The 22,206-nt window shown below is 27.4% G+C and overlaps 1 protein-coding gene across 1 annotated transcript; it reads left to right on the top strand.

Annotated features, from left to right (window-relative positions):
• Window positions 1-17,094: 17,094 nt before the first annotated feature.
• LOC109788848 (zinc transporter 11) lies at window positions 17,095-20,306 on the top strand. The gene is made up of 3 exons (XM_020347685.3): window positions 17,095-17,673; window positions 18,950-19,005; window positions 19,342-20,306. Exons 1-3 carry the CDS (start codon window positions 17,211-17,213, stop codon window positions 19,864-19,866), a joined length of 1,044 nt encoding a protein of 347 aa, XP_020203274.1. The 5' UTR covers window positions 17,095-17,210; the 3' UTR covers window positions 19,867-20,306.
• Window positions 20,307-22,206: the final 1,900 nt, after the last annotated feature.

The raw sequence follows: 22,206 nt of genomic DNA, 5'->3' as shown, positions 1-22,206 counted from the left end.
CGGGCTCAGAGCCCGGATGCGGAATGCGGTCAGTACACAAATTAAAATAGATAAAAAGTTGAAACTTTGCTAAAAAAAACATATTATTGAATAAAAATGCTAAAATAAAAACACCCTGCACCATTTTCTAAAATCAAAACCCACTGTAAATAAGTTTTGCCATACAAAGAATGCATGCAGTCGTTCTCCCTCGCTACCACTTGAGCTTTAAAAATGAAAGAAACTAAGAACATCGTTCATAAAGAAGAACAAGAAATTGATGTTAAGTTGATAACCCACTATTCCAACAATCATCGCATATTGTTGGTGGGAGCAAGGAGATTTTTCTTTCTCCCTTTGTCTAGCCAAATCATTTGGTTCTGCTGTCAACATAGTGGCTTCTTCGTTTAACACTCATGGTCTGTCATCTTTATCTTTGAATTGATCTTTTGTCTTCACGTTATGTTTCGATCTTTGTAGGTAAAGAAAATGAAGTTTTTGCTTTAATGCTTAGTGTTATTTCGAGGTTTGATATATGTGAGTGCAGGTTTTTCTTTTGAAATATTATTATTATTTATTTCTTTTTTCTTGTGTGTTTTCAAGATGGTTAAAGATTTGAAGTTATATTTTTATATCTGTCTATGTATCTAATTTGCTGTAGTTTTAATGTCTATGTATCTATGTATCTAATGGTTAGTGTTCTTTTGAGGTTTGATATGAGTGCAGGTTCTTCTTTAGAAATATTATTATTGTTTATTTATTTTTTCTTAAACATTTTGAAGATGGTTAAAGATTTGAAGTTATCTTTCTCTATTTGTATATGTATCTAATTTGTTGTAGTTTTGAATGTGTTTTACTATAAGGGGCACCTTTATGCAAAGTCAAATCTAGATGACTTACTCAAGATGGGAGCATGCTTATTACATGGAGTGGATGCAACCAAAATGAAGCTTCATCCAGATTTGAAAATGCGCAAGTTTGATCCAGTTATTTTTAATTTTCCGCATGCTGGCTTTCAGGGAAGGAAGGTAACACTTCAATGATTAAGTGAGTACATTTCAGTTTAATTTAATTAATGTCTTCAATATTGACATTCTTCATTCTTCATTTTGGTTTGCTGCTCTTGAACTAAAATAGGAAATAAAAGTTTGCCTGATTCAGTTCAGAAACGAGAACATGAATTTCATATATCTTTTATTATGCCACATTAGTTAATAATTTTAAAAGATTTGTTGTTTTTAATATTCAGTTATGTTATTTCTTTATTTATGAATTCCCTTTCAATCTTACATGAGACATTATTTTTGGTGTTTGAATTCACATAAAGCACTTGTGTTGGGATTGAATTTTTCCGTAGGTAATATTTAGTTATCTACGGAATATTTGTAACAGCCCAATTTTCAATGGGCCGTAAGTCCAATTCGCTGCCCAGAACGGGCCGTTTCAAAAGTGAAACGGGCCGTTCTGGAATAAGTTAAAGGCCCAAAATTTGAGAAGCAGAACGGGCCGTTCTGGAGGGAGAACGGGTCGTTCCGATTTGGAGAATGGGTCGTTCCAGAGGGAGAACGGGCCATTCTGCTGGGATTGGGAACGGGCCGGCGTTCTGGTTTTGGAACGGGCCGTTCCAATTCAAAAATTTGCGTAGATTTGAAGGGTTCAGAATGGGCGTTCCACTTTTGGAACGGGCCGTTCCGGTAGGTGAGCCTGAAATCCTATAAATAGCGCCCCTCACCTCTCATTTTCACACATATCTCATTTTCTCTTCCTATTCTCTTCTGCTCTTTCTTCTTCCCCTCTTCTTCTCTCTGAAGACCATGGGGCACTTAGAGGAGGAGACCAAGAGATCCCTGAAGAATCCTTTAGGATTATGAGCAATTTTATAATTATTTCTGTTTGGAGAATTATTGGTCTTATTTGATTCTGTATGAATTTAGGATTATGAATATATGATTTATTTGTAAAAATGATGCTCTGGGAGAGAGAACGAAATTATAGAAAAGTGCCTGTAGGCTAGGTTTTGGAAAAATTAAAGGTTTTATTGTTTATGTTAAAGTTATATTAAATTGATAATTCCAGTGTTTATAATATTAATTTATGAATGTTATTGGTATATTAATTGATAAGAATTGATGATCTAGATGTGAATTGCTCGAAAGGTGTGTAAACCCTTATTTTGTTGGACTTGCCTGTTGTGTATGTGGTATGGAATTGAACTGTGAGATGTTGTGTGGAATATGAATGAAATGTGATTGTGGTTCTTCACACCTATGACCAGGGGTGAGCACGACCTGGGATTGTTACATAGGTATCGTGACCTTGGTTAACATGTCAGGGGTGAGCACGGTCCTGAGTTAGGGGTAACGTGACCTTGGCACAGTGTTATATCAGGGGTGGGCACGGCCCGAGATTGTTACATGAGTATCGTGACCTTGGTTAACATGTCAGGGGTGAGCATGACCCTAGGTTAGGGGTAACGTGACCTTGGCACAGTGTTATATCAGGGATGAGCACGGCTCTAGATTGTTACGTGGGTATCGTGACCTTGGTTAACATGTCAGGGGTGAGCACGGTCCTGGGATAGGGATAACGTGACCTTGGCACAGTGTTATATCAGGGGTGAGCACGGCCTGAGATTGTTAAATGGGTAGCGTGACCTTGGCATAGTGTGAAGTGTAAGATTGTGTGGATTGTGATGGATTGATGAAATTGTGGATTGAGATGTGAAAATGATAAAGGATTGTTAATTATGATATATATATAAATGCTTGTGAATATTTTATTAAGTAATGAATATGATGAGATTATGTTATGTTTTTCTTATGTGTTTTACATATAGATATTTTCTTTTCTCACCGTACAATTTGTGGATATTCTAGGTGAGGAAGATCCGGCTATGAGTGGCATCTAGAATGTCAACAGTTGATTTATGGGTATGTTCTGATATTGTGACATCGGGGCAGAGAATTTCTAGGACATGAATTGTATTTGTATACGGAGTTGAACCTATTATTTTGGAAATATTTTGTAACCCCTTATGTTTTATTTTCCAAGTTTCACTTTCAGAATATTTTAGATATTGAAGAATGTTCTAAAGGTTTCATGTGAACCCTTTTACCTATTTTGAAAATTTGACTTTCTTAGTTTATTTATATTATTACAATATATGTGTTGAGGTAGTAAGGGTGTCACAATATTACCTATGGAAATTTTTTCCGTAGGTAATTTTTAGTTATCTACGGAATATTACCTACGGAATTTTTTTCATAGGTAATGTTTGGTTATCTACGAAATATTATCTATGGAATTTTTTTCGTAGGTAATTTTTCGTTACCTACGAAATTTTTTCCGTAGGTAACTTTTATTTACCTACGCAATTTTTTCCGTAGGTAATGTTTAGTTAAATACAGAATATTACCTACAAAATTTTTTCCGTAGGTAATATTTAAGATTTTCTACAGAATTTTTTATTATATATTTTTTTTCTTTTAATACAATGTAGAAATGAAATGCGTATATTATTTTTCTTTTAATATTTTAAAGTTTAATATTAGTAATAATTTATTTATTTTTAAAAAAAATTATAATAAAGTATGTAAATAGAATACGAATTTATCTTTCAAAAAACTTATAAATTTTACTTTATTATATAAATCAACAAGTTTAATATTTAAAAAGATAAATAAAATTATATATAATTTTAATATATTATAGTAAATTTAATATAATAATAAGTATTAATATTATTATTATTATTGTTATTCATTTTTATTCAAATAGATCAATTTTTAAGTGTAATATAAGTTTTTTTTAAATAACTTGTAGCCTATGCTTTTAAACTAAATAGATTATAGTAAAAAATAAATATTATTAAAAAATTTCAATTTAAATTTTTTATTTTTATAAATTAATGATGATAAAAAATAACATACTAATATTTTGTTTTAAATTTGATATGAAAATATTATAATATAATTAAATAAGATTTTAAATTAGTATTTTATTAATGGTTGATAATTAGAAAATAAAACAAGAATAAATATATTTTTTGAATTTTATATCTTAAATTCAAGATGAATAAATATATTAAGTTAATTAATTAATAATTTATTTAAAATGTTAAATTTTAGTTACCTACGGAATTTTTTCCGTAAGTAATGTTTAGTTATTTACGGAATATTACCTACGGAATTTTTTCTGTAGGTATTATTTAAGATTTTTTTTTCTCACAAATTTTATTATATATATTTTTTTCCTTTAATACAATGTAGAAACGAAATGTGTACATTATTTTTCTTTTAATATTTTAAAGTTTAATATTAGTAATAATTTATTTTCTTTTTAAAAAATTGTAATAAAGTATGTAAATAGAATATGAATTTATCTTTCAACAAACTTATAAATTTTACTTTATTATATAAATCATCAATTTTAATATTTAAAAAGATAAATAAAAGTATATATAATTTTAATATATTATAGTAAATTTAATATAATAATAATAATAATAATAATAATAATAATTATTATTATTATTATTATTATTATTATTGTTATTCATTTTTATTCAAATAGATCAATTTTTAAGTGTAATATATGTTTTTTTTAAATAAATTGTAGCGTATGCTTTTAATCTAAATAGATTATAGTAAAAAATAAATATTATTAAAAATTATCATTTTAAATTTTTTATTTTTATAAATTAATGATGATAAAAAATAACATACTAATATTTGGTTTTAAATTTGATATGAAAATATTATAATATAATTAGATAATATTTTAAATTAATATTTTATTAATGGTTGATAATTAGAAAATAAAACAAGAATAAATATATTTTTTGAATTTTATACCTTAAATTTAAGATGAATAAATATATTAAGTTAATTAATTAACAATTTATTTAAAATGTTAAATTTTAATTTATAAAAATAATATTTTAAAAGAAAAGAGTTATAATAACACCAGTGTAATAATAAGAGTTATTTACAATGTTAAAATTTTTTATAAAAATAATATTTTAAATGTGAATTTTATAAATTCAACCGTTAGATTGAAAGTTTTTACTCTTAGCTCATATATACAAAATTTTATATTAATTCAAGATTATTTTATACTTCATTCTTGTAAAATAAAATTGACGTAATATATACATTTCAAAATATACTAAAATATGAACTCTTTGATTACCTTCAAGTTGTTGTTCAATTTTCACAAAATTTGATATAAACATATAAAGTGATATGAACTTTTGATCTAACGGTTGGATTTACAAAATTCATATTTAATATAAAGTTATTGAACGGTGTAATATTTAGTAAAAATTACACCGGTGTTATTATAGCCCTTATCATTTTAAAATATATAAATTATTATTTAAACTTTTAAATTTATAATAAATAATTTAAATTCTATCATAATATTAATTTTAAATATAAATAAGTAGATTGTTAATTATACAAGTAAGTATATATATATATATATATATATATATATATATAAAGATTAATTAAATATAATATAATTATCATATATATTTTTATATTTTTATATCGGTCTGGACATACCAAAATGAAAAGGATTCAAAAATAGTATAAGTATGAGATTGTATAGTTGAGAATGACTTAAATGAATTAATTTGTACTACTTATACTGATAACATGCATTAGCTTTTCTATAGCCTATTTCATCAGAACTCTACAATTAAGCGTGCTTGAGCTGGAGTAGTACAAGGATGGGTGACCTTCTGGGAAGTTTCCCAGAAAATGTGCAGTAAGGACAAAACACGTTAAAAAGTGAAGTGTCATGAAATAGCATCATTGAGAGGCCAAATATGAGGGTTGTTACATTAATAAATTTATTTAAAAAAAAATTCTTAGGTAATGTAAGAAAATTCCGTAGGTAACGTTACCTACGAAAAATTCTGTAGGTAACTTTACCTACAAAAAATTCTGTAGGCAACGTTACCTACGAAATTTTCCGTAGGTAAATTTCGTAGGTAATGTTACCTACAGAAAATTTTCGTAGGTAACGTTACCTACGGAAAATTTTCGTAAGTAACATTATCTACGAGCTTATTAGCTACAGATTTTTTTCGTAAGTAATCCGTAGGTAATTAACAGTTACCTACGGATTTTCAGCATTAACTACGGAAAATTTTTCTTGTAGTGTCTTAAAGAATGCGAGTTGCATGTTGAGAAATTCACATCTGTCACAAGACCACATTTCCTTATACTTATTGGAACATTGAAGAACTTGGTTTTAGAGTTCTTTAAAGCTAATTGAAAAAGTGAGTTAAAAAAAATGATTACAGAGGTTATTGTTGGGTATTGGGCTCCCTTCCTATATGGAGAAAAGATCCAAAATTGAGAAGCTTAATTTTGTCTCACTTAAAAATCAAGTGAAGAAAGGTCTCTTAGGACAGAATAAGAGAGAGAAAATTATACAGCCGTCAAGGAGAGAAATAAGAGAGAAAGAGAGCAGAAAATTTTGTCCGTATACACAAAGCAGTTTCAGTAAAATTATGATCCCCACTTCGTTTACCGTTGGATTGGGCTGGAAATTTGATAGCAGGTTCTTAACACGATGATCTTCGTTTTGACCGTTGGGATTGTGGATTGGAGGTCTGTGGTTGGAGAAATCAATTTCATACAGTTAATTATTAATTTATAAGTCTTTCAAACATTTATATAGGTTGAGCAATCTTCCATTAGAATCAACAATGTGTCCAAATTGAATGATAAAGTTGAAGCAGCTCTTAGAAGGTTCTTTAATTTAATATGCTTATTAATAAAAAGTATTTCAATTTTATATTAGTTTTTATTTATCATTTATTATGAAATTGTTTTTAGCTTTATTTAGAGCTTAAATATTTTTATTGTTGGCCTACGCACAATTGAAATATTATTTGTTATACATTTAAAGATAATATAAATTAGCATATACTAATGTAAATAACTTTCAGACAATCATTCTCTCTTAATAATTTAATCTTTGAAAATTTGTATATACATTTTTATGTTTTACTTAATTATAACTATGAGACATTATTCTATTTGTAGGGATGATAATTGAAGCTTTTATGTTTTAAGTAATCGCAAGTGATGTTACTTGTATTAGGTATGTATGTATATCTAATACATTATATTAGGATAAGAATTTAGTCTTGATATTATCAATTAACTAAAATGTTTGTGAATAATAGTTAATTAATAGTTTTATCTATATGTACATCATGTCTTTGGGATGGTCTTACAGGGAGTTGATTTGATTTTGATTTTATTAGTTATTAATGTCGTATTTTATAAATGTCTCATGCCTCGATAAATTTATGTTTGACATGAAATTGCAAGAAAGGGTGTGAGGATTTAAGTAGAAGAACAATATATTAATGTTACATATAAATTGATCATTTTTGTCTTAAAATTAAGTAAATAAAATAAAATTTAAAACTAAGAATGAGTAAGATGACAAATTTTTCGAGCAATTAATAATTTTTATATCATCAATATTTCATTATAATACTTCAAAACTGAATTCAACATCCAATATATATATATATATATATATATATATATATATATTGTTTAACTCACTAGTTTTTGAATGCTAAACTCAATTACATGTTCAGGGACATGTTAATTAGATAAAACATTTTGAATATCTAAAAATACTCTTGGAGGATAATGTTTGATGGGATGATCATAGTGACAAAAATATGATACAATTTTGTTCAATGAATGAAAACCACAACTTAATATGCCATATGGATGTGTTTGGTGTGAGAATATGGTTGGTGTTACTTGATGATTTTTGGATGTTTGCATAAATGTTTTTGTCATGACTATAATATAGTAGAATCACGTAAATTATGATGATACTTCTATGCTTTTCAATTTTTTTTATTATTTGCTTAAGAAAAATATGTTAAATTAAAACTATATTTGTGTTCAAATTGTAGGTGAATAGGTAGTGATTCAACTATTATAAGGGGAGTAGTGCAAAAAGAAGAATACGTTGATGTAGAAAATAGTATTATTGATTATATGTTAACTAGTTTCTTTTAGTTGAAACTTAAACTTTAGACGTTAAATTATGTAATGAATGATTTATTCACATTTATAATATGTTGTGTATATATTTTGTTGATACATTATGTGTGTATATATATATAGACACACTCTTTAATATTATTTAAATTTGATCTAATTTTAAATTCTTGTAATAATTAAATTGGGTCTATCAATATTAATTTTTTAAAATAACGTATAATTGTTAATAAAGTAAAATTTAATATATATATATATATATATATATATATATATATATAATTTTATAATGGTGCACGTTGTTAAGAAATGATAATTTATGATTACAAATTCTGTTATTAAGAAAAAATTTAGTCGATATTATTAAGGGAAAAAACACTTTATTGTAATAATTTTAATTGTCAACAAAAAATACTTTATTATAAAAAATTTAGTTGTTAAGAAAATATATTCAATTGTAGCGATATTAATTGTTAAAAAAGGTTATATTATCCAAACAATTTTAATTGATGAGAAATGTAAAATATGGCAACGACTATAGTGATTAGTACAAATTACAAATGACAACAACAATTGTGCCAAATTATAATGACAATTGTTGTTGCTAATGTATAAATTATATTTTAAATTTATGAGAATATTATTTTTAGTTATTAATAATTAATTTTTTAAAATAATAAATTTAATTTAATTAATGTCTTCAATACTGACATTCTTGATTTTGGTTTGCTGCACTTAAACTAAAATAGGAAATAAAAGTTTACCTCATTCAGTCCAGAAACGAGAACATGAATTTCATATATCTTTTATTATGCCACATTAGTTAATATTTTTAAAAGATTTGTTGTTTTTAATATTCAGTTATGTTATTTCTTTATTTATGAATTCCCTTTCAATCTTACATGAGACATTATTTTTGGTGTTTGAATTCACAGGATGCATAAAGCACTTGTGTTGGGATTCTTAAAGAATGCGAGTTGCATGTTGAGAGCCGATGGAGAAATTCACATCCGTCACAAGATCACATTTCCTTATACTTATTGGAACATTGAAGAACTTGGTGCACAGAGTTCTTTAAAGCTAATTGAAAAAGCTGAGTTAAAAAAATGATTACAGAGGTTATTGTTGGGTATTGAACTCCTTTTCTATGTGGAGAAAAAGCTTAAAATTGAGAAGCTTAATTTTGTCTCACTTAAAAACCAAGTGAAGAGGGGTCTCTTAGGATAGAATAAGAGAGAGAAAAAATTACACAAGATTTCTTCTTCTTTATTCTTCGGTTGGAAGGCCTTGTTGCTTTAATATACCGGTTGGTTGTAAACATTTGTTTATGCATTTGATTAGACTCTCTTGTACCCTAATTTGATCATAGTGGAACTTAATTGACTGGCTTGTGCCTGTTGATTTTTACTTATCATGTTGAGAGGGTTTTCCCACGTGAAAAATATTTGTGTATCTTTGTGATTATTTTCTGCCATTTATTTATTTTGTTGCTCCTCGTTGGTTTTTGCAAGTTGGGAGAATTATGATCTCTCCTTATATATATATTTTTTTGGTATAACCACCTGGTATCCGAACCACAATGGGCCGACTAATTCGGATTCGGGGCGGGTCCAAGGATTACGGTATTTAAGCCCCTCCCAATCGCCGTTGTGGGGGATCGATCCGTGGACCTCCCTACCAAGTGCAGCCCCATGCTACCACTGCACCAACCAACGATTGGTATCTCTCCTTATATATATATATATATATATATTATATGACTTACTCAATTCAATAACTTATACTTACTCAATTCAATAAATTATGTTTTACATCATATTACAACGATTAAATTATTAAATTAAAATTTCTTAATGTATAGATCTAATTTACAATTTAAAAAAAAATTAAAACTACATGATATTTTATTATATAGATTCTAATGAACGTATAAATATTTTTTATATAATTAAGATTTTAATAAATATTTAATTATATTATGATTAAAATTTATAATAAATGAATATATTTAGTTAAAATATAAAAATAACATTTATAGTGATTTATAATGAGATATTTTTAGTTACTTATAATTTAAAAATATTAAAATTCAATTTAATGATATAGATAAACAATAATAAATTAAAAAATAAATGATTAAGAATATCAACTACACAAATAAAGATAAAAAGTTAATTGTTTGTGGAGAGTAATGAAAAATACAACTTCCTCAAAGGAAATAAAAAAAAAACAAAATTTAGAATATCTAGTAAGAAGATTAGTCACTTTCTAAATTAGGATATTCTAATATATAAGATATATATATTAGTAAATTATATTCATATAACTTATTTTAATAATTAATGAAGAAAAAAATAATGAGTAAAATATAAAATAAGATTATTAGTTTAATAAAAAAGAGAAATGTTAATATTATATAAAAAGTTTAACTTTATAATATTACTAGTGTAATGACTTCAAACTATATATATCAATTGAATAAAAATAATCTTAAATGTATTTTATTTAAGGTAACCAATATTTGATCATCTTAAATATGAATTTTAATATAATAAATTTGATTTTGATATTTTATCAATATATAAATATTATTGTTAATTGAAAATAACCTTTTAAATGATCGAGTTTCAAAATAATTATTTAAATATTAAAAATTGTTTTAAATAAATGTTGAAGAGTTTGATTTTTCTAAAATACAACCTCAAGTTAAATTTTTAAATATTTTTTAAAATTAATTCCTAATGGATTTCGAATATACGTGGTATTTAAAAAAAATTCCTAAACATATATACACTTATATCTCGCTTTAAATAACTTTTTGTCCTTCTAAAATTTTAAACTTTTAATTTCAGTTTTTATAGTTTTTTTTTCTTCTCATTTTCAACTCCTTATTATATTTTTCATTTATACCTATATATAAAGAGAATTTTTTTGCTTTCTTATACACTTTATTTCAAACAATTTTAACATTTTAAATAAAAATAAAAAGTTATTAAATAAAGAATATGAAAGGTTAAAAACTTTTTATAGTATATAATAACCACACACTATTATATTGACGCGAATAATTAAATGAAAACATATAATACTTTTTTTTCTCACTAGTTAATATTAAATAATGTAAGTTTAAATTTTTGTTCTTTTGTTACTTATTTTTAGTTTCTCCATAAAACTAGCATTGATAAATAAAAATACATAAAATTAAATACTAAAATAAAAATTTTGACAATTTAAAGGGATCAAATACTTATTTAATCCCATAAGTTTTCTTCCATGCCACTTCCATGTACCCATTTTTTTATAATATTTTTTCTTTCATTTCCAACCACTTTATCATTGTGAAATATTTATTAATTTTATCATGTGTGATATATTTATTAATTTTTACCGACATATGGTTGGTTTCAGCTACATTAACTTCAATTTTTTTAAAATAAAATCTTATAAATAAAAAAAAAGTGATTAACTAAAAAAATCACACTAAAAATAATCAAATTTTCAATAAAAAAAATTAATACTTGCAAAATTCCATAAATATTCTACATCAATAATATCATCACTTAAAATATTTATCAATTTCTCATACACTTCAAAATAGGATATACAAAATATCATTACTTCTTTAAAAAAGCAAAGCATGTTTCTTTTTGGATCATTCTCTTTCAAAGAGAGCAACAATATGATGAAGACCAAATATCCACGATTGAAGGTAATGTGAATAGTAACCCTGAGCTTTATTTCCTTCATATTTATGCAGTGCACTATCAAAACCGTAAAAGTAGAACAACTAGCTTGCATAATCTTTCTTACATAATATAATTTCCTCTTGCTCTGAAATGGTGATTGTCATCTCAAAATGAGAGATGTACTTATGAAGTCATTGTGAGGTCCAAATTAATATATATATAATTCTTTGAACGGAATACCTAAACTTATAGATGGATTATTTTTATGATATTTGTTTGAAATAATATTTTATAAAGGTTATTTTTATAAAGTTATTATCCAAAAGACCTTTCAATCATTGAAGTATGTTTGTGTTATATAAGTTGTTATTTCTTGTCTTATTTTATCGATATGAGACTTGTTTATATCCCAACATATATATATATATATATATATATATATATATATATATATATATATATATATATATATTATTTTATCAAGTTCCACACAAGGAGATATTCACTATAGGTGAAATATCACTTATTTGATCTCTTTAAATAAAGTTTCTTATTCGAGTTATATAGATAAATAAAAAATATGGTTGAAAAAGAAGACTTTATTAAAGATGATTAATTAATTTTATCATAAACTAATTATATTCACAAAGTCGATAAATATTTCATAAAAAAATATAATTATAAAAAAAATTACATTTTGAGACTTTTCGTCATAATTAGAATTGGGCCAAAAAATATGTAAGATCATAAGTTCATAACCATGTAATTATATCTCACCCAGATCATCGTCCTGTTCAACTTAAAGAGTTATAAATGTTAGATTAACTATTCCATATATGGTACAAGCTAGATATGCAATTTTTTTTAAAGCAAAAATATTATTACTTTTTTTAAATTATAACTATTATCCTTAACAAAATAATAGATTAAACCATAGTTTTAAAAATCGGACCGGTCATCAAACCGGTTAAGGTACTGGATCAGTTGGTCAAAAGTTAAATCGGTGGATCACTAGTTGAACCGCATGACTCGATTTTTATTAATTTTTATTAAAAAGTATTCATATTAAATATATTTTATACTTATAAATTTTAATAAATTCATATCTTATTTTAAATTTTAATTTTTCTATCTTATTTAAAATTATTTTTATTTTTATTTTAAATTATTTTTATTTTTATTTTGTAAAAAAATACATAAAAAAATTACATGTTAAATGGTATATTAATACAAATTAAAAATATAAATAATATATACATATATAATATGCTTGCAATTAATATCAGAAAATAATATATGTAATATTTACATAGATATTGTATTATTAAATATATAATTTAAAATTAATAATATACTATAAAAGTTATTTAAGTTGTATATATTGCAAACAAATATATTAGAACAAGTAATCATTGTTATATTTAATAAGACTCCTTGCTTTTTCATTAAGAGATTCAATTTTCATTATTATTTTTGTGATTTATGGTCCCTTAAAAAAATTAATAAAAAAAAAAGTGGTTGAATCGGTTTGACCCACTGGTTCACTGGTTGAACCGGAAAATTGACCGGTTCAATCCGGTTTGAAACGGGTCGACTGCATATCGATCCAACTTCAGATTCGAATCGGCTGGACCACCGGTTCCCGGTCCAACCAGTCCGACCGGCCGGGTCAGTCCAGATTTTAAAACACTGGATCAAACACTATAAATATAATTTTTTTTTATCCCTAAAATATCGCAATGACTAATTTTTTCGCTACGTTTAAATCATCGTAAACATAGTTTAATTAAAAGCAGGCTTGAATTGGTTGGTCTATCTAAAAACTGGTTCAAATCTCTTATCAGATTAGATGTGTCATTGACTCGGTATAAACTGATATGATCCGACTGATTTTTAGGATAAACCAGTGAACCCTATATCAAGGGTCTCCTCTATTCATCAATCATCCATCAATTACATAAATCATATCTACACAATGGCTAATTAATCACATATGACAAAAGAATTCAACGTGCTTTCCCATTTGTGTGGCTCTAAAGAATAAGAAACTAGAAAATATCATAGAGACGACGGCAACGAGACGCTAAAGATAAGAGAAAAGCGACTTCAAATCAAAAGTCCACGGAAAGAAAACGACATAAAGTCTACGGAAGAAAAAGTGGTCCTTAACATTTCCTCTTAAAAGATTTGAAATAATCTCTTTTATCTACTTTTCCTCTAATCAAATACTAGTATTTAATTATTACTTTTAGATTTAAATATAATTTTAGACTTTTTAAATTAAACAAGTTTTAATTTTGATTTCTGTAAATTTTTCTAAAACTTGTTTAATTTAAAAAGTCTAAAATTATATTTAAATCTAAAAGTAATAATTAAATACTAGTATTTGATTAGAGGAAAAGTAGATAAAAGAGATTATTTCAAATCTTTTAAGACAAATGAATTATGATTTGAACTAAATGAATTGTTACGAGTTTCTTATTTCTTGTAATCAAACTTAAATTCGAAAATAAAATACGTTTGGATAAAGTAGTGTTAAAATAGATTTTAAATCAATTTAAAAATAATTTCAACTCATTTTTGAAATAAAAAAAAAGGCTTTACTCGAATATTATTATATACTAGCATTTTAATTTGTAAAATATATAAGATAAATCTTTATTTTATATAAATAAATATTTTGAATATACTAATTATATTATAATTAAAATTTATAATACATAAATATTTTTCAAATATAAGTTATGTTTTAAATTTACAATAAACAATATATATTGTGACATGAGATTGTTTTTAACTATTAATATTTAAAAATAAATAAAATTTCATTTAGAAATAAATATGACAAAGATAAATCATCTCTAGTGGATGTGAATATGAATGAATGAAGGATTACATACGTAATGGATGTTCTCACGACCCCAACACAGTACACATGAATATATACTGCATTCTATGCATCTACAAAATTTCATGAAGGTCTTACAGAATGATGAAGACATTCGCAAGCAAGTTGTTGACAGGGTTAGTTAGTTACTTGAACTTAATTCAGTTAAATGTAATTTTGAATTAAATGTAACTTGAACTTAATTTGATTAGTTACTCACCTTAGTGATTAGTTAAATTATCTTAATAACCATTAAACTGAACTTAATTGAGTTAAATGTAATTTTGAATTAAATGTAACTTGAACTTAATTTTATCAGTTACTACTCACTTTAGTGATTAGTTAAATCATCTTAATAACTATTAAATTAACATAATTTGTTATTAAAACAGTAAATTAATTTTAACATTGATTTTAATTAAACAGTAAAATTTAACTTTTTAGTCTTTATAATTTCCAAAAAAAAAATTTAATCTCTCATGATTACTAATAACATAATTGATAATTAAATATTGAGACAAATATATAATATTAATTAAATTATAATGTTTTCATTAATAATGACATCATTTGAAAATTTTTATGCAACAAATATATTATTAACATTTGAGTAGATGAACTAAAATAATAATAAAATTTATTTTGAGAACTTAAAATATATGTTTTAAATTTTAGGGACCAAAAAATATATATGAAAATCAAAACAATATTTTTTTTGAAATTATAGAAATTAAAAAATGAATTCTAAATTTAAGAAACAAAATAATAATTTATAAAATTTTAGAAACTAAAAACACGTATTTTAAATATTGGGACAAAAATATACTTCTCAAATTTGGAATGAAACATAAGTAAAACAGAAAATTACAATCACCTCCCTAAGGTCTATTTAAATGACATACATCTTTCATCTAATTTTTAAAAATCATTCACCTCCCTTAAAATAACTTCATTAGTTAAAGTGAGAAAAGAAAAGAAAAATTAAAAATTAATTTATTATTATTCTTCAATTTTGAAAATAATAATTAATAAAACTATAATAAATAACTATAATATGAAAATATTTATTATATTTAAATAAAAATATTTATATGAAATAATAATTGCATATATTATTTACTTTATATAAAAGATTCAATTATATAAAATAAAAATTTTAAAAAAACAATTTATCCTATTTTTAATATAATTTTATTTTACTAAAAAATAATAAATTAATTTTTATTTCATTCTATTTCTTACATGTTATATTTTATCGTCTTTTTATTCCTCCGTCTTGCAAACAAAAATTAAGGAAAAGAAATTTAGATGAGTTAATTAAGAAGAGGAGCAGGTCATAAAGACAGCTGCAACGAACAACTAATGAATAATGGAATGAATGACCTGTGACGTTTGTTTTGTCTTTTGCCGTACACGCGCTTTTTACTCCAGTTTCGTTGGAGCGAGCTAGCAACAATATCCTGTGCCAAAAGAATCATTGTTAAAAGGCTTTTCTTTTAAACTTTTTTTTTTTTTACATTATATGTAATATATTTAATGGAAATAATAATGTGTAGAATAGTTTTATACACTCACTCAATGATAATATATTAAAAATATGAATTTATTGACTTTATAATAATTACCTTAAAATCATATAAGTTATAACTTTTGATTAATTAATCATATAAAATTTTTTATATTAACAATGTATTGCCATTAAATCTTAATAATAATACATGGATTAACTAACAAGTATTACTAAAATTGGTAAAAAAAATAAGTTTAAATATATTTTTAGTTTCTCAAATTTAAAATTAATTTTTTTAGTCTTTATAATTTTAAAATTTTAATTTTAATTTTTATACTCAAATTTTGTTAAAAAATTTATTAAACATTATCATATAAAACTTATCTACAAGTATCCTTATTAGTAAAAATATCATATTAAATTTAGTTAATGATATATAGTCGTATTTATTTGTCACTTTTAAATATATTATTGACAACCTTAAAAATTAAAACAAGATTTTTAAAAGGTTACATGAACTAAAAATAATAATTTTAAATTTAAGAGACTAAAAATAAATTTATTCTAAATTTAAAAGAATAAAAAATATTTAAATAAAAAAAGAGTACTTATTTTTTGTTACATAAAAATAATAGAAATAAAAAAATGATAAGTTTTTTTTTTATATTCTTTTAATTTCATTTTTTTATTTTTTTAAAAAAAATTAATTTAATCCCTTAATTTTTAAAATATACAATATACTTACTACCAACTCAAATATATGTAAATAATTTTTTTTTTATGAACTATGGAAAATCTTAATTATTTTTATTCTATTTAATCCTACCTTCAAATTATTTCCATTTCAAAATGAAGCGAGTAAATGAAAATTTTTAATTAATAAAAAAGAATAGAAAAGTAATTTAAGTGGATAAAAAGTAAAAAAAGGAGATGGTGGCTAATAATTTATAGTACTCCAACGTAGTACAAGTAGAGACACACGTTCTCTGTGTCTCTCACATGTGTAGTACAAACAATCTTCCAAATCCAAACCTAACCACTCTAAAACCCCACTTTCTTCATTCTTCTCACTCACATTCACATTCACATTCACATTCTCAATGTCTCCTTCTCTTCGCACATTCCTCTTCTCCCTCGCACTCTTCCTTCTCTTCTTCCGCCCCATCTCCGCCCACGACGACGACGCCGATGCGGACTCCGGCGGCGCCGCCCCGGACCTCCGCGCGAGGCCCTTGATTCTGGCGAAGGTGTGGTGCCTGATAGTGATCTTCTTGGCGACGTTCGTGTCGGGCGTTTCGCCGTACGTGCTGAAGTGGAACGAGGGGTTCCTCGTTCTGGGGACCCAGTTCGCCGGAGGGGTGTTTCTGGGCACCGCCATGATGCACTTTCTCAGCGACGCCAACGAGACTTTCGGGGATTTGACTGAAAAAGAGTACCCTTTCGCCTTCATGCTCGCCTGCTCCGGCTACTTGATGACCCTGCTTGCCGATTCCGCCATTTCCTCTGTTTTGAACAAGATGGGTCGCCGTGGCCGCGCTGCTGCAGAGGATCTCGAGGTTCAAGGTTTGTTCTTGTGCTCGTGCTTGTGCTTGTGCTTGTGTTGGCTCGCTCGTTTGGTTTGGTTTCTATGCCAAGTTCAATTCAGTTGGTTTTGCCATTGCTTTTATTTCTCTTCGAGGAGAATCGTGTTTCTTTTTTTTTTTTTTTTAATGTTTGTAATTTGTTTTGGGTGTTTTTGGTTTAGTTCTTAAACTAAAAGAATGTTTTAATTAAGTTGTTGATTTCTCACGAAAAAGTAGATCATTGAAGGTAATTTATGGTTGTTTGAGATAGTTAGGGAAGTAATAATTTATAACGGATTTACTAACTTTTGTAAGTTATTGTAAAAGCTGTAAAAGATTGAAGACTCGGTAATAGTAATATATTGTTTTATTTAAGAACCTGTTTTAGAAGTTTCAAAACAAAAGTTAGTTCCCAACTAATATAATAGAATTGATTCCGTTAATAACTCATATTTTATATCATATTTTAATAATTTAATAATTAAATTAAAATTTTTTAATACATAAATAAGTTTATAAATTAAAAAAAAGATAAAATTGTGTATTATTTCATTATGCGGATTCAAATTAATATATAAAACATTTTTTTAATTATCTCTCAATCTGAAACATCAAATAATTTTCAAGTTTTTAAAAAGTTTGCAAATCTATTCATTAAAAGTTTTTAGTTTAAGGGTTGAATGTTGAAATATAATGCAAAATATGACTTACTCTTCAAGTACAGTATATATATATATATATATATATATATATATATATATATATATATATATATATATATATATATATAATTGACTTTTTAAGGACTTAGCATTCAAGTTTTGTCCTATTATTTTGTCCCCTGTTTTTGAGGTCTGTGTTTTTGGTACAATTTTGGTATGAATAATGATTCATCTTCTAAACTTTTTTATTTAAGACTATAGTTGTTTAGTTTTTTGTTGAATGGTGAAATTTATAGGTAACTTATTTAGCCACCTCTTAATATATAAACGGTGCTTATTGCGATGGTTTGAATACCATAAAGAAATTAAAGTCAAAAAGGATAATTGCCTTTTGCTTTATTTTAGCATGGTTGTTTAGCAAGTCAGAAGGTTGATGTCAGAATTTCCGAATGATTGTGCTGTACAGCATATATACAGGCTTATAGTATCATAGCACTTCTTGAGTTCGTCATTATTATCATGGGACACCAATTTTGCAAATATATGAAATTTAATTTGAATATTCTTAGGTTCACCTTGTCTAAAACAAAGCTACCTTTTCTATTTGCATTGCAGGGGCTGATACAGTCAAAGCAAGTGGCAATGGTGTTACTTCTCAGTCTCAATACCAGGTTAGATATTCATGGTTTTGTATATTTAGAGTTTCAAGTGATACATTGATAGTGTAAACTGTAAAGTAATTTTACTCCATTAATCAATCAGGAACTATCATTAATATAACTTTTTACTTATTTATTATAAAAGTCAACAACTTGTCATAAATATTAATAATTTGTAATTAGATTATAATGTAAAATTTTACACGGCCTATTTTTTCGTTATGATATCAATTCAAATGTTCAATGGATGCTTACCACCAAAGTGTTGTTTTGGAACAACTTCATTTCACTATTTTAGGCTTGCCATCACTTGTTTGGTCCTAACTTGTTATTTTCCTGTGCTAACAGAACCATTCCACTGATCATCACTTAGCAAACCCTGCACTTGGATCTGTCCGTTCAATTGGAGACACCATCTTGTTGATCGTTGCCCTTTGTGTACACTCCGTGTTTGAGGGCTTAGCAATTGGAGTTGCTGAGACCAAAGCAGATGCATGGAAAGCATTATGGACAATATGTCTGCACAAGATATTCGCAGCCATTGCAATGGGTATTGCACTCCTCAGAATGATTCCTGATCGTCCCCTTATGTCGTGTGCAGCCTATGCCTTCGCTTTTGCCATCTCAAGTCCAATTGGTGTGGCCATTGGAATCATATTGGATGCCACAACACAGGGTCATGTAGCGGATTGGATCTTTGCCATATCAATGGGTCTGGCTTGTGGGGTGTTTATCTATGTGTCAGTAAACCATCTTTTGGGAAAAGGGTACGTGCCCCACAAACCAACAAGGGTTGACTCGGCCTATTTCAAGTTTCTTGCAGTGTTGTTGGGCGTGGGAGTGATAGCGGTTGTGATGATTTGGGACACCTAAGGTTGTTGAGTAGGAGGGATAATGATGGATTAGTTCCAAGATCACTCTGTTTTTTTATCTTTTAATTGTCTATACAAGTTATGATTTGATATTGAATACGATAGTGAAAAAGTTGTGGTAGTTCCTGTGATAGAAAAGTGACAGAAATTTTGCCTCAGAAAAGAATCAAAAGATAGGTATGTATTGATTGAGAAATGATAACTAAGAAGACTTTGTAAAAGTCTTGATAAAGAAGGATAGCTTACACGGAGGGGAGTCCAAGCATTGGAGGCAAAGGAGGACAGAGAAGAAATATAGACAAAACTATAGAAAGGGATTTGTAGATCAATGGTTTGTTTATAGATATGATTTGTGATAGAAAGCTATGGTGTTGAAAGTTCGGTTGTGGCTATTGTCATGTATTGATGAATGATGATTTAATAATATAATGAGTTTTGCAAGATTGACGCTTGTTTGTTTTCAGTTTTGTACTTGTTAGTGGATCGGGATCTTAACTATTACCGGATGATAACATGATTGAGTTATTTCTTATAAAGGAAGAAATATATAATTATACCTGTTGTATTACGAATGCAACTCATCCTGTGCTTTCCTAAAAGTCAATTCGTAGTTTTTACTCATTCATGATCTTGCAATAGCTGTGTCAGCATGTGATGATCATAGAATGCCGCAGGTGGTTGAAGGTTTTGAAACTTTGTTCCTATAATCTTTAACTAAGAAAAGTTAAATGCACTGCTATGTGTTTTTTTTAATATATTTTTTTGGTTTAATGATTTGTTTGGTCATGTTGATCAAAAAGATATGTTTTCTGTACGTGTGCTTTGTTTAGTGGTTGTCATAACCATCACAACTCCAAATCACACTTTCCTTCCATCGAAGAGCATGTGCAAAGGGGATTGCTTATAAGCAACCCTATGTGCCACATCACTACTACATAAGTTCTGGCTCATTTTGTGGGTTGCTTATATTTTAGCAGAGTTGCTTGTAGAAGCAATTCTGCTAAAATATAAGCAACCCACAAAGTGGGCCAGAGCTTATGTGGCAGTGATGTGGCACATGGGGTTGCTTATAAGCAATCCCCATTTCAGATGTTCTAAGCATCTGGAACCCCATGTATCACATCACTGTCACATCAGCTCTCGTCCACTTTATGGGTTGCTTAAATTTTAGCAGAGTTGCTTCTACAAGCAACTCTGCTAAAATGCAACTCTGCTAAAATTTAAGCAACTCATAAAGTGAATCAGAGCTGATATGGCAGTGATGTGGCACAGGGAGTTGCTTATAGGCTTTTTGACCCATCTAAATTAAAAAAAAAATACACGAAATAAATTTTAAAAAAACTATTTATCAAAATAGGTAGTTTCAGACATGTAGGCGCCAACGTGGCACTGAAAACGCCTGGGGGGTGGGCGTTTTTTAGAAAACGCCTCCCCCTCAGGCGCCATGTATGTTGAGGTGACACAATGAATAGAAAACGTTGGGGGGGAGGCGTGTTGTACACGTGGCACAATCTTGTTGAAGGCGCCCCACCCCCAGGCGCCAAGTGTGCTGATGTAGCACACACTGAAGGCGCCTCCCATCCAGGCAGGGACGGAGCTAGGATTTCAATACTGGGGGGCCGAGAATTGGAATGATCAAATGAGGCGCTACATTTTTTTTAAAAAAAAAAAATTCCAAAGTGATACCACATAGCAGGCCGTACCAGAAGTCCAAAAGTTGAATAAAAAAATAAATTTGGGTTATTCATTTAATTATACATATGAGTTTATATTAAAAATAGGGGGTGCCATATAGTAATATATATGTATATAAAAAAAAATTAAAATTGTTGGGGGGGCCGTGGCACCCGTAGGTCCCCCCTTGGCTCCGTCCTTGCATCCAGGCGCCATGTGTGCTGTTGAAAGCGCCTCCAGCCTAGGCGCCATGTGTGCTGATGTGGCACACACTGAAGGCGCCTCCCCTCTAGGCGTCATCTGTTACACGTGGCAGCGGTCCCCTCACTTTGTGTTTAAATGATGGTGTTGGAAGAGGAAGATTATTGAGAGAAAACGCTTGAGGTCCCGGCGCTTTGAGAATACCAGTGATTTTTTCCCACAAAAGTATATTTACACGTTGTTATCAGGTATGTTTTTAAGTTTATTTATTTTAAATTAAGAAAAAAATTTAAATAGAAAATGTTGAGGGATATTCGTTACTGGTTTGTGGGTGTGGAACGGCCCGTTCTGTTTTTGGAACGGGCCGTTCTGGATAAAGTAAATGTGTGTTATTTTGGATCTGGAACGGGCTGTTGTGAAATCAGAACGGCCCGTTCTACTTTCAGAACGGCCCGTTTTGACTGTA

The sequence above is a fragment of the Cajanus cajan genome, chromosome 2 (assembly GCF_000230855.2).
Source record: "Cajanus cajan strain Asha chromosome 2, NIPB_CcT2T_4, whole genome shotgun sequence".
In the NCBI taxonomy this organism is placed as follows: domain Eukaryota; kingdom Viridiplantae; phylum Streptophyta; class Magnoliopsida; order Fabales; family Fabaceae; genus Cajanus; species Cajanus cajan.
The sequence above is the reverse complement of the archived record's forward strand: the minus strand, read 5'-3'. Positions and strand labels throughout refer to the sequence as shown.

Excerpts from the sequence above, each read along its gene's own strand:
- LOC109788848 (XM_020347685.3), top strand. The coding sequence starts at position 17,211 with ATGTCTCCTTCTCTTCGCACATTCCTCTTCTCCCTCGCACTCTTCCTT. Across the intron at positions 17,674-18,949 it reads AGAGGATCTCGAGGTTCAAG|GGGCTGATACAGTCAAAGCA; the intron begins GTTTGTTCTTGT and ends TTTGCATTGCAG. Across the intron at positions 19,006-19,341 it reads CTTCTCAGTCTCAATACCAG|AACCATTCCACTGATCATCA; the intron begins GTTAGATATTCA and ends CTGTGCTAACAG.